Raw genomic sequence first — 19,882 nt, forward strand, 5'->3', positions numbered from 1 at the left:
GTGTGTGTGTGTGGTTGCCATAGCAACACTGGGATCCAAAAATCCCTTCGGCATGCCAAATGCTCCTCTTCCTCCTCCTCCTCTCTTCTTTGTATTTATTCTTGTGTCACTGCACCAACACATTGTGAGCTTTAAACGAAGCCGCTTGAGAGAAAGTCAACATGCAGCTCCGATCGAAGACGCGCCGACAGTCTCAGACGAGTTTATTCAGTTAAGCCCAGCGGTCCGCGTTCTGACACGTCACAGTCTGATATAATCTGATTTCCAGCAACGTCAAGTAACATCCAGACAAATCTACTGTGTAGTAGCACGCAGCTGTAAAGACAAACCAGCTGACGGAGCTGCGCAGGAACTGCGTTGTTCTGGTTTCGTCCCCCCCATTTTCAAACACGAGGGAGGAAGAACAGCAGAAAGACATTGTACGAGACGTGAATGATGTTGATTATGTGAATCATATCAGCGGAACAGGAGCCTAATAAAGTGGCCATAACTCAGTCAGTTTAAAATGGAAATGAATAAATTAAAGGTTAAAGCTCATTAATAACAAATTCATTTTCTTCCTCACTTCGGCTGCAGCCAAGACTTTGACACTGACGGTTACAGTTGCTGTGGTGACCAGAGTGTGTGTGTGTGTGTGTGTGTGTGCGTGTGCGCGCTGACCACACAATGTGGGCCAGGCAGCACTGCAGAACTGCTGACACAGCGCACACACACACACAGATGGCCACTGTGTGTTAAAGTTGCATAGACAATCATCTGTGTGAACGCACACACTAAAATATTGCCTGCAAGGATGACTTCACAATTGGGCATTGTGTGTGTGTGTGTGTGTGTGTGTGTGTGCGTGTGTTACCTGAGATTGTGCATTGACGTTGGCTCCATGGGTGGCCAGCTCCTTCACCACCTCCAACTGGCCGGCAAGAGACGCTATGTGTAGAGCTGTGTTGCCTTTCTGTTGGGAGGGGGGAGCACAACACACAAACGTTTTAATCTTCTTAACCAACTTCAGTCCATCTGACACAAAGTTATTCTGGATTTCCAAGTCGCTGAATCTGACTCAACAATATCATACTGAAAACATCGTCAAATTACAAATAATGAATGCGAAACAACAACGTTATGTCGAACCTAACGAGAGTTTCCCACGTTCCCTCCTCGTTTTCACATATTTTGCTGCAGACAGAAAATCTTCTGGCTGTCAGTCAACAGCTGGAATCTCGGACATCATTATTTTTCAACTCAATTTGTTACCCAGGCCGATATTTAATTCAAAATCCACGTCCGAGGACTGCTGTGTGTGACGTTTGGAGAATACAGAGAAATTAGACAGTGGAGAAAATACTCTTCGTGTTTGGAGATGAGAGTAAATCGTAGATGGTCGAGCTGAACAAACAAAACAAAAACAAAAAGGTCAAGGAGTTCCTGCTCAGACACACAATGAGGACCAGTGATTGGTTGCCGTCTGCACACATTCACAGCTCATTTGCGCTTTTGTCTGGCCGCTCCGCCTGAATCACTAACAACACTGACTCTCCTCAAGGATCAGAGGGGGCCATTAAAACATCCTTAGCTGTTTATGTCTTTATGTATTCAGGCTGAAGCCTAAATATTGTTTTTCACCGTACTTTCTGCCAGAGAATAAATGTTTTTCACGTTTCCTCTAACAGGTGACAGGCTCTACATGTTTTCACCATCAGTTTATTTTACATTTACATCAGCTACAGGAAGCAGCAGCTGTTATTGTCATTCCGGTTCCACATGCACTCCTGCCCTGATTCCTCAGCCTCCTTTTTCTCTCACGCCTCGCCTCTTAAATAATAAATAAATAGCTGACTTAATGCTATTTGCACTCGTCTTCTCGTAGACGTGCAGCTGCCGTGCATTAACGGGACGCTCTTCCACGTCTGATCTGGATTTTAACCTGCATTAGTTTTCCCTAGAGCAGCCCAGAAACAAGACAGTGAACTTTGAGCTCTGGTTTGGTCTCCACCCCTCACATTTCTGAACAGAAATATAATCTGGCTCCTTGCAAGCTGAAGATAAATGCTTTGGTTGTGTTCCCCAGCTCTCTGAACAAAGTTAACACAACCTGTGGAGGTTCAAAAACCACCAAGAAGCTTAGAGTTGCTTAAATACAGATTCTCTATTTGCTTTATTCTCACGTAGCTACACGTCACAGCTAATGTCAGCGCTGTCAGGTGGGTTAGCCGCACAAGAGTTAGCCCTCTGTGAATATTTAGTACCAGTAAAGTAGCAGCGTCCTGACATAAATTTTTTATAATTTACGTCTCTTAGCCTGCTAAACTTTAGCACGCAGCTGTTCATCACCGACACACAATTCAAACAGACCACCCAGTGAGAGCACGTTATTGCCGTTGACTGAATCCGTCCACTCGGCCTGCCCGCTGACACACACGGCCATTTATCTCCTTTAGTGATGCTTAAGCAATGTGACTTTGAGAAGGAGCTGACGCAGCAAAGCACAATGTGTGTTTGTGTGTGCTTGGGGATTCATGCATGCACCAACTGAGCGATTGTGTGTGTGTGTTTGTGCGACTCTTGGGTGGCACCCACCTTGGTGGCTGCGTCCACATTGGCGCCCTGCTTGATGAGCTCAGCCACCACCTCCACATGGCCCTCCTTGGAGGCCAGATGGAGCGCGTTCAGCCCGTTCTGGAGAGGGAGAGAGAGATATTTATACATTGATCTGCTGTTTTCATTAAATATCAGGAACTTTTTTCACACTCGAGGTTGGTAACGCTGAACATGATCGGGCCTTTAATCCAAACGCAGAACACATACGGTGCTGATTGAGTCAAAGCAGCTCATCCATTTCACAGATTTCTCCAGTTTTATGAGTAATTTCCTAAAACAGATGGACACTGGAGGATTCAGTGGATTTATACAAATATAGTTTATGTGTGATAAACTACAAAATAAAACTACAACTGAAGGGTTGTGGCAGCCAACCTAACAATCAGCTGTTTTTCTTTATTTTGTTGTGGTTGACAAGAAGAACACCATAAACATAAGAACTACACAAAATTTAACATGGCTGCACACACATTGAAGAAGAAAAAAAAAAACTCACTTGATTGCAAATGTTGATGTCGACTCCATTCTTCAGGTAGTCCAAAGCTTTCTCGAGGTTTCCCGCCCGAGCTGCTCGCAGATAACAGGCGTTTACGTCCGTCTGCAGGAAAACACACAGAGGAGAAGCTTTTGTCATCGTCACTTCAGGAACAACATGTGTTGACAAGAAAAGGCGACAGCAATTACACGGGAAATAATGCGGTTTTGTGAATATGAGCACAGGATGATATAAAAACAGCCACCGTATATTTTTAACAGCTCAGATTTTCTTCCAGTGTGTTTATTATTTTGTAAATACAGCACCAGCATTGCAGAATTAGTCAGAGGTTATTATTTATGCGTCATGGCATCGCTGGGAATCCCTGCATTAGGAGATAAGTTCAATAAACCCCTGAAAGCTTTTATGTTATTAGCTGAAGAAACAAGGTAAAGTTTGTGTGGTGAAGCCTTTCAGAGCCTAAATCATTTCAATCATGAGTCTGAGGCTAAAAGAAAGCCCTGGATATATAAGAGGACTTCAAAAACTAGACTATTGCTATGACCATTCAAAAGCTTCATCTGAGGCTCACATGTTGTATAAACATATAAAGAGTGTTTGCTCTCAGCACAAAAAACAAAACAACGAAACCTTAATTTTTTTTATTTATTTATTTTTTATTAACTGGAGGAGCTCTTTTTAACGGGAAAGTGAACCTGGAATATTAAAGTGTGGATGTGCTGAAGAGTCCAAAGACACTAAAGGTCGCCTTCCTCAGAGGCATCTGTGGTTAACCTGCACGCATGTTGTGACTTTCTTTCTCTGCACCATTTCTTCTTACCCTGTCTCTGTATTTATGTCCTTATGTCTTCCTTATGGTCTGAATGATGTTTGATGTGAGGAACACATTGCTGAATTTCCCAGATATCTATCAGGCTGAGCTGAAGGGGGAACTAAACCTGCAGCTGATTCAGAGATATGTGAAGACGTCAGGGTGTGGCTGGAGGGGTAAAAGGGGGGTTTGAGTGGAAAGGCACGCCAGAACAACATGAGGACGAGGACGAGGCAGGAAGGCAGGTAGACGGCGTGCGTCTCCGGTTTCATGATTGCGGTGCGGCGCTACAGTCTGCCTCACCCATGTGGTCAAACAGAGAGCACACTCACAGGATTAGCACCCTGCAATTACCCCGAACCGGAGCGGCTATTAACCTACAATACTCTGCAGAGTACTCAGCAAACGCACACAAGAAGCTGTGACAGCTCACATTGGCTGCTATAATGGCCATAATGTATTAAACTGAGTGATTTACATACAACAGGAGGAACTGTCTTATCATTCCCTCCCTTTAATGTCGTAGCTCATTATTTCAACTCATTATATGAGTTATTATAAAATACTCGAAAACAATAAAGATCCAGCAAACTTCCCAGAGCAGCATCTTTAAATAGCTCTTTTTTCTTCGAGCAAACAGCTGAAAATGAAAAGATATTCAATTTATAACAAAGAAAATGAATGAATCCTCAATCCGGGAAGCAGGAAATGTTCATTTTCTTCACTTAATCTTGTGATGGTTCACCGGTTGGTTACTGATCTAATGTTTTGTTTTGGGTTTGAATATTAATTAAATATGTCTGAAATGCTAATGCAGGCAGGTGTTTATGTTTGCTGGCTGGTTTTTATTCCACAGTAATTCAGCTCGGAGTCCTCTGCGTCCTTCGTGGCTTCACTGCACCGTGACCTTTGTTATTGTAGGCCGACTGCTGAGCTCATTTCCTGCCCAGTCAAAGGAAGTTATCGGAGTTCACCATCACATTCACAGACGCACTGAGTGTCAGCATCCAGTCAGGGGTGGGGGGGCACGACACACAAGCTTCCAACTCTGCTTATCATCACCATTATGACTATGAACACTATTTAGCTATTTGGCAATTAGACGCAAAACAGAGACTTATCTCACTATATTAAATATAATATATATCCGTATATGCAGATAATAAATGCATGAAGCAAAACTTAGGTTTAATTATTGTAGATTAACTTCACTTTAATAGAAACTTTAAATTGCTTTTAACCAGATTATCCGTAACGTGAATCACCAATGAGATATTTTTAACTTGTACTGGTTTATATTTTTGCACACAGGCACCGTTAGAAATATTAAATATTTAAGATATTGACAGTTACTGTGTGCAGTGCTCCCATGGATGCAGAGATGTGCTCATGTGTTACTTCCAAACAAATAACAAATATCCTCAGAAGTGTAAATCTAAAATTAGGTGTTTTGTGTTGTGAGTTATTTCTATCAGCCGCTCTTAAATCCTCCATCACAACAACCAGCAGATGAGCTCGTACCGCAAAATACCAACAATAGAAAAACCGCCAGCAACAAAACATTATTTGTTGTCAGTAATTGGATAATTACGGCCCGAGTTTCAATCCACTTCCACTTAAATGGATAATTAGCTCCTGTCTTTACAAATCAGATGTAGTGGGAGATAAAACTGAATGAAAGATTCAGCTCAGATAGGAGCTAAATATCCAAAGTCAACTTCCCTTTTTCACAATAATACATTCCCACCACTGTTTTATCCGAGCTGCCCTTCAGAGGAAGGCTGTTTTTTTACCCAACCATGAGAAGGGTTGTCAGGCACAATGCCAGGTCTTTTATAAGTTGAGTGTGGCAGCAGGCTGGTCTGCTCATAATTTAGAGTATTATCTGAATCGCAGTTCAAAGCGTCACCTTTTATAACGCACTCTGGCCAAAGAGCGAAGAGAGAGTTTAGCAAATGTCACACTAATTACTACACAATGCATGACAATAGAAAACAAGCCTTGCCAGACCAGAGCTTTATATTTCCATGCCATGATCCACAGGCTGAAGCAGAACCTGAATGATCCTTGGCAGGTGCTCCTCTTTTGCGTTTACAGTAGAAATACACAGCTTGACATCCTAAAAGATGTTCCCAGGATACAGACGTCTGCAGCTGGAGTGTGTTTCACTGCTAACAGGAGCAGGGGAATTGAGGAAACTGGATCTTTTAGACTCCAGAGATAAAAAAAAAAAAAAAAAAGAAAGCCAGGCCTTCACTCCTGAACATTTACAGGCCTGTGTGGGGGACTAAATGATTCTGTGTGTCGCTGCGTAGTTGGACAGGTATTAAAGAAAATGTGTGTAACCAAGTTGTTGCGGAAAAACAGCTCATGGATATGCACGCCATTAATTTCCATTCACTCTCCGGCCTCTCAGGTTGCTCATGGGTGGGTGGGTGCGAGTCAGGAATGCTGCGTTCACTATTTTGGATTTCACATTAGAGCTGAAGCAACAGAGCCGTTCATTGATAAGACTGATGATCGACAAAATCTTTTGGGCCTACGGAGTCTTTCAAACAATCGTGGGGTCCAGATTCTGTCCAGACATCTGCACAGACTTTTTTTTTTTTTTTTTAGTATCTTTAGTCCACACAGCATTTTGCAAAAGGGAGTAAGAAAAATGGTTCAAACACAATCATGGTCAGATTGATGAAAACAAAAACTCCAGATTCACCCTGAAGCTATTCAACATTTGATTTTAAGGCTCGGTAAGCATTGGCTGAGTGTCACTCCAGGCTAACCTTTATTTATCCATAAGAGATATGCAAAGAATGCCACAGTCTTTTTCCACAACACGCCGCTCCTCACACACATTCCAGCACGTCAGCTGCCCCCCCTTGCGACCCAGACAGCGTCAGTCAAACCCCACAAACACCAGCTGAGTAATATTCAACAGGAACACCTGTGTACTGAAGGATTCTCCTTTGGTTTCCTTCAAAACTCATTTCTTTGCAGTTGACGTCTCTCAAACTGCCAGCTAACACCCTGCTGGTCACCAAGAAGGCGCACGCTGCAGAGAGAGTATCACATATCGCCACTTTTTTCCTCATAGCAAGGGCTCACGAAGGGTGACGCCACTAAGCAGATATGAGAAAACCAACTAATTGCAAACATCGGTGTCTCTCTCCTCTTCCTCCGTTACTTCATTACTCATCTCCTTGTTTCGTCCTTTTTTCTGCAAACGCACAGAGCATGCGCTGCTCTCCAAGGTCAGGTGTCTCCGTTCACATCACTGCAACATGAAACTGTATCCACACAGAGAAAATCTGCATGTACGGGCCCTTATGTTGAGAATGTGTGTGTGTGTATTACAAATGTGCAGCGCACACAGTGAAGCAGCTGGGAATGCAAACACACACATGCATTTATACATACTACACATACACAATTTACACACATTTTCCACGCACACTGCAGCAGAGTGGTGCGGCGGAGGTGCCACTACAACACCAACACCCCCCTCCATCCTCAAGCCTACAACCAACCTCCCACCTCAAACGACATTGTTGTCCCGTCTCTGGACCGGCAGACACCTCAACATCCCTGAGTCCAACATCCTGGCTGTGAGCCCCCCCCCCCCCCCACCAATCACCACCTTGTCTTTAGATCAGCATGGTGGAGTCTGTTTACAGTCAGAGAGCTCCCCGACTTCAGAGTAAAGTACAGTCGAGACTTACTTCTGCCAAATAGTCTGCTGCCTCCTCCACTGCCATGTTTCTCAGCCTGCAGCTCAAAGTGTGAAACCTGAGCACTCAATTACTGTAGCAGCTAGCCCCTAGCCTGGCAGGGAGAGAGGGATGAGGGGCAAGAGAGGAGAGGGAGAGCAAAGGGGGAGGGACGGTCTGTCTGGGGGGGGGGTGAGGGAAAGTCAGAGAGTGAGAGAGTGAAAGAGAGAGAGAGAGATAGGGGCATTATGTCACAGCTAAAAATACCTGTCATGCAGTGAGAAAGTGCAGAGCAGAGAGGAGGAGGAGGAGGATGGTGGGGGAGGACGGGTGGTGGGGGGGGAGGGCAGAAGATTTCCGGCGTTAATCTCAAACCAACTCTCGCTGGAACGACACGGGATCAGAGGACAATGAGCTGCTCTGAGTGTGAACACAAGCTGACAACCAGAGTGTTAAAATTCAAATCTGCACGACTTTTTTATTTTTACTTCAGAACATTCAACAGGAAAACATCCTGACTTTCAGGGAGTTATCTTCACTTCTTAAATAATTTTAAATAATAAAAAAAAAAATATATATATATATATATCTTCCTAACTTGGACTTTTACTACATGGATTCATATTTCAGTCATTCATTCAATATCACACATTTTCCATTTCTTCAGGCCTGTGTCACTTACCATATCTACTGCCATTGACTTCAGCGGGGGGTTGCATGGCAAGCACAGAAAGCCAATGCACCAAAAATAATCTCCAGCAGGAGACCCCCCCCCCCCCCCCCAACCAACACCACCAACACTGCCTCCTCCTTATCTGCTCTGTTGTCGCACAAATGTGACCGTGGAAGTCAATATGCTCAGCCCGCGAGCGTTGATTTTCTGTCGCCAAACCAACAAACCAGACAGACACACAACTAAACACCGACACACGTGAGGCTTCAGGCCTGGAGCCCGGCAGACAGATTAGCAGGATTTGGTTGATTCCTCAGGTATTAAAGAGGCAGATAGCTGTGGTTAACTTGTTGGAGTGTTATCGAGTCAGTATCCGGTCAGGAGTGTGTTTCAGCTTTTTTAGTGATTAAAAAGGGTTCATTAAAAAAAAACTGCAGCTCTAAACATGTAAACTGATCAATTCGCTTCATTTTAACAAGCACTTCTGGAAAAATAATCATCACTGGTTCCAGCTTCTTGAACCTTCTTTTCCTTTTGGTGATTTTTGGACTGAAAGTCAATAAAAAAGAAAGAAAGAAGACATTCTTCTCTTTCTCCTCCTCCTTCAGCGTTTTATTTGACATTAGCGTTAGCTCCTGTTAGCCTTTTAAACCTAATCTTTGTCAAAGCAAACATAATCAGTCACTTCTAAAGTAAACAGATCCGACTCAGCTTCAGGTCAATTCATCAGGTCTTGATAGCCAAGTTTGAACGCTGGACCGGCACCAGAACGTGGATCATGACTGCCTCACATTACAGGGTCAGTCCAGTCCACGCTGATCTTAGTGAGTCCAATAATGTATTCATGATGTTTGTGTGTGAGATTTGTGACTGAATTTGTCAGAAACGTGTTTTTCTCGTTCCCACAGCTCGGGGTCGTGTGGTCAACTTCTCCAGGAAGTGGGATCACTGGCTGAGTATGAAAACAATTGCTTCTGCACAAATACACTTTGTCTTCTTTGAATCACAGTAAAAATCAGCCTGACTCGCAGTATTCACGTACAGCTCACATCTGTAAACATCTGTGAGTTGGCTGAAGACCTAAAACACTTAAACACTGTGCGGTTTCAGAGATCCATCACAGATCTGATTCAGCATCAGTTAATGAGTCACATTCTGCCTATTAAGGAGTCACATAAGTGCTGAAGTGTTTGCTTAGCTTGTGTTATTCTGATCATCCTTCACGATTCACAATGAGCAGAAATTCACCACCTTTAACAAAGATCAAGACACACTTTCTTCAAACTGTGCCAAATCAGCCTACGGAGGATTCTGGTACGCAAACTGCTTCGGGCACCAACCCTAACGTGGTCCCTGCGTTTAACCAGTGTACTATGGAGAAATCTCAAAGGGCTTGAATACTTCAACATGCAAAACAAGAATTGACATTTTAGATTTTAGCGTCACTTTATCAAAAACACAAACGCGCAACACTGCTGCACTTTCTTCATTTCTGTGTTGTTAAATTCAAATTTGAGTCAGAGACTCAGAGGACAAATATCTGAAACTACAAACCTGAGAAAGTATTTAGGTACAAAACCACGATCTGAATAAACAACAACAGCAGCAACGAAGCTCTTACAGAAATCAGTCGCTCTTATTTATTATCTGGAGGTTTCAGGCGTCTTCCATCGCAACTAATTGTCATTGATTCATGAAAATATTTGGTGTTTCAGCTGTTGGTCAGTTGGTCACACACACACACACACACACCGGGTTAATGATCCGTCTATGGTGTTTTATGACGTCTATAAAAGGGAGAAAGGGAGGAGGAGGATGGGGAGGGGGGTTGCCGTGGCAACTGAGGCGCCTAAATGTGCCGTGAATGCACCGGGTTGATTGAAACGAAGCGTCTGGTGTGTTACCACAAACAAAACAAAAAATAGTGACATATCAAATAAAGTTCCACTCTGAAAAAACAACTTTTAATTTTTATCTCTTCATCTCTTCAGTTCGATGAAAAATGGATTCATAGACAAAGTCACTTCTGTCGACCTGTTTATCATTAGATTGTTTACTGATTGTGTTCCCTTTTGTTTGTGCAGAGATTGAACTCAGTTCCTGTGCGACTGCTGTTAACTTTACTTTTGTGTCTGTCTCTTCTTACACACTTTGCTATTTATTTTCTCAATTGATTGTTCCCTGTCTGTCTATGTAGAGTTCACAGAGACCACATTTGTGTTTTCAGTTCGTCTGAAACCTCGAGATATTCAACTCACTGGGTCAGCGTTGACTGTTCATAACCACAGTGATCACAGTCAGAGGTCTAACGAAGATACACACACACAGACACACACACACACACACACACACACACACACAGCTCAGAGGTGGTCGGTAATTCCCAGGTCCTCTATCAGTCCCTGCTGGTCCCCCAGCAGAACTGCATCGACTGCAGCAGGAGAGAAAAGCTTTCTGAGTGCTGTCACGTTCCTTCAGTGTAAACAGGAGGAACAGCCTGACCCAGTTTGTCGGGAGGAAAACGGAGCAAAGCACAAAACTAATATTCGCTGCCGTCATCGATCAATAACCGATTTTAACTGGAGCCGCCTGCCGGCCTCTTAGAAAAACTCCTGAGTCATTTGTTGCTGTGTGTGATGTAACAGCAGAGAATGGGCCGACACAGGCAACCTGTGCATGATTGTGTGTGTGTGTGTGTGTGTGTGTTGTCCCGCTTCTGAGTGCTGCAATCTGATTGGCCGCTCGGCTACTGCAGTCTCAGTATTCTTGCAGATACAGATGGAGGAGGATGAAAACACTGTGGACAAACTTCATCTCGTCTCTTTTCCTGCTCACATTCCCTCACAGCTGAACGTGAGCGACAACTTTCCGACACGTTTCAAGGGTTTATGATTTTAGCCTCTTTTTAAGTCATTTAAACTTCAGATATCAGCTCCCTTCGAGTACTTCCTATTGTCTGACTCATCGGCTCCCTCCTCATTGGATGATGAATGATGACGCTGCTGCTGCTGGACTGCAGACACTCTGCTGATGTCAGGTCTATTTGTGTGTGTGTGTGTGTGTCTGATAAGCAGGTAGATGCACTGGCCCGCCCAGACAGGAAACCAGGAAGCAGACAGCAACACCTAAAGACAGACGCCCTGTCTGAGGGGCATTCAGGTCGATTCTTAAAGACAAAGACGGAAAAGATGGAAAGCATCAACTGCTCGGCCGCCGCTCCGTTTGTCTCTGACGGGGAGGAGCGCTCGTCATGAATAAATTAACATGTGATGTGTGTGATGCATCCGAGCAGCCAGACTGTCCTGATAAACACACACATCTGAGAGAAACAAGCTAAAAATCCATTTAAACGACAGAAGAAACACGTTATAACCAACAAAAGATGGGTCATGGTTTGGTACTTAAGACCGATAAACCTAATTTAGCAGCAGAACTGAGAACTGATCCTAAACAGCTTTACAGGAGAAAAATAAATCCCAGCAGTGACAACTAATGGACAAACTGTGTTTCTCAGCCTAAGTTCACTTCATGGAAATATCTAATTTCATTCATTTTCATTAGTTTCAGTTGAGCTTTCATTCTATTATAACTGTTATTCATGTTATTAGAGGTGAAATATTTAGTTGTGTTTTGAGGTCAAGTTAGTTCATCGGAGAAAAACTACGCAACGTTTCTGTATCTCAAGATCAAGATCATCTATTTCTCTTTTCTTACTTCATAATACATTTGATGTCTTTGTCTTTTCAGATGTCGGTCACCTGGAGCCTTACTAAGATCATTATTTCTGATGAACTGAATGAGAAATGCAGAGCAGAGACGTTCGCAGTCGATTAAGGACGATGTGCAGCATCTCCCAGAGCTCACGGCCACAGACGCAGCATTTACTCAGCTTTTTTCTCCACACGACTCACTTAAGTCTTCATTTAAAATCACCCGACTTCTGTCGCTGCAGCGAAATGCATGACAATCAAATCTGATCACACAGAGAGGACCATAATCTCTCCTAAACCGCAGAAATTATGTTTTTAAGTTTTCTTCCAAATCAAAGTGGTCCTGTGATAACTGTGCCCCTTTTTTGACTCTGATGATCGAGCGAAGAAGAGGCCTTAAGTGAGCAAACGTCTCCTCTCTCCCGCCATTGTCTCAGTGAACAAACTGACAGGAAACAGACTGAACATGGCGAGATGAGCTCAGTGAGAAGGATTTTCAGAAGCTTACTGCTGTTACAAAACGCCCACAGGATGCTCTGATACACTGTTCGACTTTAAGAGCGATGCAGATGAGCGGAGGATGCTGCGTAAGAGGAACTGCAGGAGGACATGAACAGCTGTTCACTTTAATCTTCTGTTTATTTTTGAGTAATAAAATATTTGAATTCTCAAACAACAAAAGTTTGAGCTGTTAACCTCGGGCATTACCGTGGTCGTCTCGTGTGGATACATTATTGGAATAGTTAGAGGACAAAACTTTGGTCTGAGCGCCACATGGCAGCACCAAACCGGACAGTATCCGGCGAAGTGAAAGGCGACGCATCGTACAGCATTAATAAAAGTTAGAGATGGAACAGGATTTCAACGTTCATCCCAGTTTGGCCGATCAAGCGGACGCCGTCAGCGGGGAAACCGAAGACGTTCAGCAAAAAGGCTGTTGGTCTTCCAGTGACACTGCTGACAAAAGCAAAAGAAAAGCCTTTCCTCCACAGTCTCCTGTGTCCTCTGGGCTTGTCCACCTTGCAGGAGACCCAGAGATTAGATGTCTCGTCTGGCCTGGGGAAGCCAGGGGATCCCCCCCCGAGGAGCAGGAAAACGTTGTCGAGCGGCGGTTCGGCTACTCAGACTGACCTCCTGCCTCCTGACCTCGGATTAAAGGCGGCTAATGAGACGGGCCAACGTTGTTAGCTGGTCACATTACATTCCCAGCAGGAGCCAACAGGAGCTGGTAAACCAGAGTGTATCAAGTGTCCCACACACACACACACACACACACACACACACACCAGCGACCTGTGTGTGAGTGTGTAACCCTCTGTCTGACCCAGACAGGTCTCCTCCCTGCCGCTCACCTTCAAAATGTCCGCTGCGCCCCAAGAGGAGAAAACTCTGGACCGCACAAACAGACACACAAACACACTCAGACCCCACCCATGTTGTGAGTCTTCACATCTCTGACTGAGCGCACACAGCGATGAAAAATCACATAAACATGCTGCTGGATCCTCCATTTTCCACATTATCTCCCAGAAAACTCACACAGCCTGTCCAGGTCCAGGGTCGGACCCAGAACCAGGACCCTGGACCGGCTCGGCTCGGGTCTCTGGCTCCTTTTAGTTTGGACTGAGCACAGATCCAGAATGGGACTGGCTACAGATGGATGTTTTGTGTTTCCACTCAGTTTGCCATAAATTAAATGTATAACACAGACACGACAACCAACGAAGACAACAACCATTCACTGCAGTCCTAGTAATGACAACAAAACCTTGATCTGTGTAAGTCTGGTGGAGGTGTCATGAAAAGTGTTTCATTTCACGCTGACTGCTTTAATGTACTGCGATGACGATGTGCTAAACACTGATGTGGAAGTAGGGAAAAAAAAAAACAAAAAAAAAAACGGCACGCTCGATAAAATGAGAAGACAGGATGTACGTGTACGTGTGTGTGTGTGTGTGTGTGTGTAAATGAACGGACTGTCCCAGTTCTTAGTGTCGATCTTCCACTGCAGAAGAAAGAGCTGATGGAGAACCTCACCCCCCCCCCCCCTCGCTCTTTTTCTGTCACCATCAGCACTCCTTGATCCATCTCCCTCTCTGTGTCTTCCCTGATTCGACTTCATCCTCTTTCCCCTTCCCATCTCTTCCACAGTGTGTTGTAGATGTGTCAACCCCCCCACGTGCCCTCACAACCCCCTCTTCATGTTCCCCGATCCACCAATCACAAAGTCTACCAGGCTCTGCAACAACACTCCCCCGCCCCCCTCCATGCTATAGTGAACGTTATGGCCCGACAGGAAACATTTTTTACTTTTCTTGTAGTCTCCCCTCGGCTCTCTGCTCCATCTTCTCCCTGCTCTAGCTGCCGCTCCTCCTCTGCTCTGTAATGGAGTCATTGTATAATTCATAAAGCTCTCTGCCCCGTTTCGGTTACTCGTTTCTGTCTCTGCTGAGAGCCATCACACATCTGGCTCTTCAGCTTGGGGATGCGTTTATGACTCTGCACTCTTCCGATGAAACTGTTTCATCGAGTCGCCTTTAATGTGTCAGGTGACGATGTCTGGAGCAAACTCGAACTCACTCATCACCAGTCGTTATTCTTAACAGTGTAAAAATGGCTGTACGTGCCTGTGAATCATCTCCCGACAGCACATCCTCTCAGCTCTACCGAATATTTTTGCATTTTTTAACTCAGAAATCCCCCGATGAAGCCGCTGAATGTCACCAACGCAGCACCAAAAGGCAGATTAGCAAAGTTAGCAGAGCGCTGGTGAACACAGAGGAGCATTAAGGGGCTAAAGCGCCAGATATTTCCCTCACGAGACCAAAACCGCCGAGAATATCAGACCTCAATTCATCAGATGTTCCTTATCGCCTGCCAGATGAGAAAACGTTGTCTTGGTTCTTCATGTTTTCGTATGTGCACTCAAAATTCAAACTGAAGTGTTTACGTACGTTTTCCAGACAGAGAAAGAGTCAATTACGAAGGTTTATCATGTAAAACCCAAAGACAACGAAGAAAAGTGAGTTTTTACGAAGAAAAGCTCTAAACAGTGAAGTTCTGTCTTTCTTTCAGACAAAAAACTTTTCCATTTGAAAGTTCAGACATTATTATACCAAAATCTAACAATTCGAATTAAATTTGTGATATTTTTTCCCCCCAGACACACATTATTATCCTGATTTAAAAAAAACAAAAAACAAAATAAAGCATCTATTTAGAGAGAAAAGAAAAAAGAGGAGAAGAGGAATAAGAATAAGAATACAGCTGGGGACAAAGAGGCGCGATCGCAGTGATCTGGATTCAAATATAAAAATTTTGGCTTAAATACGCGTCAGGGGATTAATGCGGTACAATGCCTGGTCACAGGGGACCTGTGTGTGTGTGTGTGTGTGTGTGTGTGTGTGTGTGTGTGTGTGTGTGTGTCGTAGAAGTGTGGCAGAACAATACAGCCTTCTGCCAGCTGAGAGAGATGCGAGGAGGGTGGGAGGCAGGGTGGCATTCAAAGGGAGGGAGGGGGGAGAAAAAGATAAAGCATGATAGGGGTGGAGGGAGGGGGCGTTTGGGGGCGCAGAGAAGAGACTATAGATGAAACACGCCAGAATTGAGTCCTTCCCAAAAATAAACCTCACAAGCAGCGGCAGCGTTTCCATCCCCCACCTCGCAGATTCTCCTCTCGCTTCAAAATAAGAGACAGCTCGACATCTCATCACGACCCGACTGCCTTCTTATCCAGAAGGAAACCTCCCCTCACACTAACATTACATTATCATAGCCTCTAAAGCCAAGGCACCTTTCATATCAAAGCAATTCAACGTGCTCTACAGAGCCAAAAGGAGACAAATACGAGGCGATTTTTAAGAATTTTAAATGTCAGAAAAGCAAAAAAAAAAAAGGAGAAATTGTTATCTGCAGAAGAGCATTTTAAAAACGCTAAAAAGCAGATAAAGGAAGGTTTTTGTTGGGGACAAACACAGTTGCTGTCTGCAATTATATTGTTGTTGTTGTCGTTGTTGTGGTTGTGTCAGCTGTGCAAAGTGCTGGACTTTTCTGTGGTTAGTTTGAGGCTTTAAGAGGATGTCGGACAAAGTGGTTTTGGTTTAAATGCTGATAAAGACCATCATCTTTGCTTCATCCACGCGCCTACCGGTGACACCTTTAAACACACAACCCTGTAAATCTGGCCTGCACTTATGTCTGAGTGTGTGTGCTATTTAAGACAAAGGACGGAGCAGAGGTCAGGAGAAGCCGCCACCATCTGGAGTCACGCCGTCGCTAAAAGCACGAGGTCTGAAATGATAAAAGGAAAAGGAGCCGGCAACGGGAGGTGATGCCAACAGTTTCCCGCCCTGCAGCTCGTCCAGTTGCCAGTTTCAGTCCCTGCCCGAAGCAACGCCACCATCTTCTGCTGCCTTGGAAGGTCAGCCGCCCCTTAAAATGCCTTTTGGCACAGACATCAATATAATAAGGAGGATAAGGAGATAATTCACCCAGCCTGCACTGAGCATTAAAGTACGACATGCGATTTTAGCTGACACTCAGTCAGATTATCAGCCGCGCTGCCCGACAGCTGGACAAAAACTGAGCAGAGCAGCTAATCAGTCAAACGACTAACAAGCCAGCCGCCGACATGATTAGCAAGAATGAACGAAGTCAATCAGCTGGTAAGTGGAGCAGTCTGTTAGTTCACCAGTCAACCGACCAATCACAGAGAGACGGCGACGGCTTCCCGCTGCAGCTTAAAAGCCGTTCAGAAGGTCAGCACTCTGTTTGGACCATGAAGCTAATAGCTTTAATGCTCCTGGTCTCGCTGCTCATTTCATTTACAGCTTCCTGTCAGGACGCTGTACATGGATGAATAATACAAGGTGCACAGAAGAGAAGTGTGTGCTTCCGATAAGAGAAGAAATAATAAGCAGTGACATCACAATTTATGTTTTTATGTATTTCAGTCATCGGGGAGCGTTAGAGCTGCTGGCGTCAGGCTAGCTGTTCCCTCCTGCCTTCAGTCTTTCAGCTAAGCTACGCTAACGTGACCCTCGTGTTGACCCTCAGACTTTGGTATTGACTCTTCTGTCTGACGGGAAGAGACGAAGCCAAGTCAGAGTCAGAGGGAGGGAGGGAAAGGAGGAGGGGGAGGGGGGGTCAGGTGACGTGATCCGAACGGGGCGAGGATTTCCTTTTTTTTTTTTTTTTGGGTGCACCCTGGTGCCAAGAACCGGCCCACAGCAGACAGCTTTATAGATTTACCCCTCTAAAACACTACGCTACAAACACACACACACACACACACTACTACAGCAACACTTTCCCCTCACCTGTTGACTTTTAATACATACATTTGTAATCAAAGTTATTGTCACATTCGGCCTCTACAGACAAGTCCTGCTTTGAATTTCTCACACAGCCTGATGCCTTTAGATAGATATTAGCATCGAGATTCAGGCAGCGAGATGTTTTTAATTATATTTACAGCAGGACCAAACCCAGATAAATAGAATAGGCTGAGAATTGGATTTATTGCATTTAAACACTATTTCCAAACCCAGATGGAGGAGAGATGAGAAAAACGGCCCCGATCAGTTGGTTATATATTTTTTTTTTTAGTAGACGTCATTTGACATTATGGCGTTTAAAAGAAGAAGCATGTTGAACGAGACTCTCCTCCGATAAAAGAAACGAGCCTGGAGGCCAACTGCACGGCTTATTGTGTGTCGCTGTAGTTTCGGTTCATTACTAGGCCACATGTCGCAGCAGCAATTACAGCCGGCCCAAAGGAGGAAGTCAGAGGACGGAGAATGAGGAGAGACGAGGTCCAAAGGGACCGTCAGGAAATTTTGTTCTAAAGATTCAAGACAAAGTCCAGGCTTTGTTGTCTGTATTTTTGGGTTTGGAGAATAATTTGCTCTATCATCTTGGGCCTTTGGCCTCAAGAAAGTTCTAGGACATTCGTCTTCTTGGGAATTTGCAGATTGTGGCTCTTTTGGTGGAACAGACGTTTAAAAAGTAACAAAGGAGACTAAACTAAAATACTGAATAACATTTTAAAGCTCATAAATGTAAAAAGTAAAATACTTCTCTCTGGAATGTGGAGAATAAAACAGAGTAGCATAAAATGGAAATTGAGTTCTTGAACTTGTTTATTGTCCGACCACTGAGAGAAGATTCAGATCAAAATCATCTAAATAAAATTAGATAATGTTTGATGTCTTTACTGTTTATGGTGAAAGACAGGAAGTCCAGTCTCCATCCATTTTGACCTTGATGAGGATGAGGTCACTGCTATTGACTCTCTGTGACAGGTGGCTAACCCCGAACTAATGATGGCCTCAGGCCGGTAAACACACACACACCCACCCAAATGTCAGCATTTACATCCACGGCCCCAACACAGACCCCCCACCACACACACACACACACACACACACACACAAACACACAGGTCAACAAAGTTATCCAAACACAGAACATTGCGATGTTTGTGTTTTGCCAAATGAAGCTGTCTCCACAGAGCTGATGGTTATTGATGTGAAGTCAGACCGATTGATCCACTTATGGATAAATGGGTTTGTGTGTGTGTGTGTGTGTGTGTGTGTGTGTGTGTGTGTGTGTCACTGATCAAGGCTTAACTTTGTCCTTGCACACTGGTGCATGCTCACAGACACACACATGCATAAAAACAGCCCACACCTAACCGCAGGGTGTGACTGCTGATGCTTCCTGGCTTCATTCGTCCTCCTGAATTCACATCACTCACTCACTCACACACACACACGCACACACACACACACACGATTTTCAGCAGGAGGAGAAGGGCTGTACATGTGATGACTCGAAAGTGGACATTTTTAATTGCAAGAAAGTTAAAATGGAAACAGGACACACAAACACACATAACCCAGCATCCGTTACAGCATTGTGTGTGTGTGTGTGTGTGTGTGTGTGTGTGTGTGTGTAAAAGTGCGTCTTTTTTGTTTTTTGTTGTTGTAGCTCAGCGGTGCCAGTGAACACACAGACACACACATGAACAGTAACAGCGCAGCCTAAAACACCAGTCTGTCCTCCTCTGCTGGTTCCTGTTATCTTTTCATTCCCCGCTCCAGTCATCCATCTTCCTCTGTCTTTTTCGCCCCCCCCACAGTGTTCCCGATGGGGCCACCCCTCTTATCCCACTGGGTGTCTATCTGCATGTCTAGATGTGTGTGTGTGTGTGTGTGTGAGGAGGCTGCATCATGACAAAAGAGTAGCACCTCGAAGCCCGTGTCAGCTCTACGCTCTCATACCTCCATTACTTTCCCACTTTTCCCCACATCAGCTGTTTTCCTCACCGCCCCCCCCCCCAAAAGAAATCATATTCTTGCTACCTTTTTCTTTACTTCGCGGGAACGCTTCCTTGTCTTCTTCTTCTCTTCCTCCGCAGCAGTGAGGTTCTCATCTGCCTTTTTCTTCAGCTGCGAGGCGGCGTGCGCCATTCTGCCCCCGTCCAATTAATCCTCACAGGTGGGAAACAGGAGGAGGAAGGATGGAGGGTCGGACCCCAAAGTCTCCCTCCTTTGTAGCCTTTATTCTTCTCCTCTTCTTGTTCCTGCTCTCTACTGCTGTGCTTTTGTCAGAGAGGGAGCCCTCACAGGTGTGTGACGAGGAGGTGGGGGGGGCGGACGGCCGGGGAAGGATTTTCCTCTCCTCCTTTTCAAGACTTCTCTCCTCCTTTTGTTCCTTATCTCCTTCAGCCACTATCCACACCGAGCAGATGCAAAGGTCCAGTCTGGGGCATGACGGAGGCGGGACATACTCCTAAAGATCCACCACTGCTCAGTGCTCAGAGTGCGAGTGACAGAAAACACAAAAACAATGTATTTATATGATCCAAAGTCCTGCTGAAAATGTCCCCTT

General features: G+C 44.7%; 1 protein-coding gene across 3 annotated transcripts in view; it reads right to left on the reverse strand.

The window, feature by feature from the left end:
• The window catches only part of LOC115059614 (ankyrin-3-like), a 101,643-nt gene that overhangs the window by 55,961 nt on the left and 25,800 nt on the right, over positions 1-19,882 (reverse strand). For all 3 annotated transcript variants that reach the window (XM_029527205.1, XM_029527204.1, XM_029527203.1), the window contains exons 2-4: positions 3,092-3,193; positions 2,575-2,673; positions 854-952 (exon numbers count right to left, since the gene is read on the reverse strand). In XM_029527205.1, the coding sequence (XP_029383065.1) occupies positions 854-952; positions 2,575-2,673; positions 3,092-3,193 (300 nt within the window). The remainder of the gene's footprint in view (positions 1-853; positions 953-2,574; positions 2,674-3,091; positions 3,194-19,882) is intronic.

Source organism: Echeneis naucrates, chromosome 19 (genome assembly GCF_900963305.1).
Source record: "Echeneis naucrates chromosome 19, fEcheNa1.1, whole genome shotgun sequence".
NCBI classification, from domain to species: Eukaryota; Metazoa; Chordata; class Actinopteri; order Carangiformes; family Echeneidae; genus Echeneis; species Echeneis naucrates.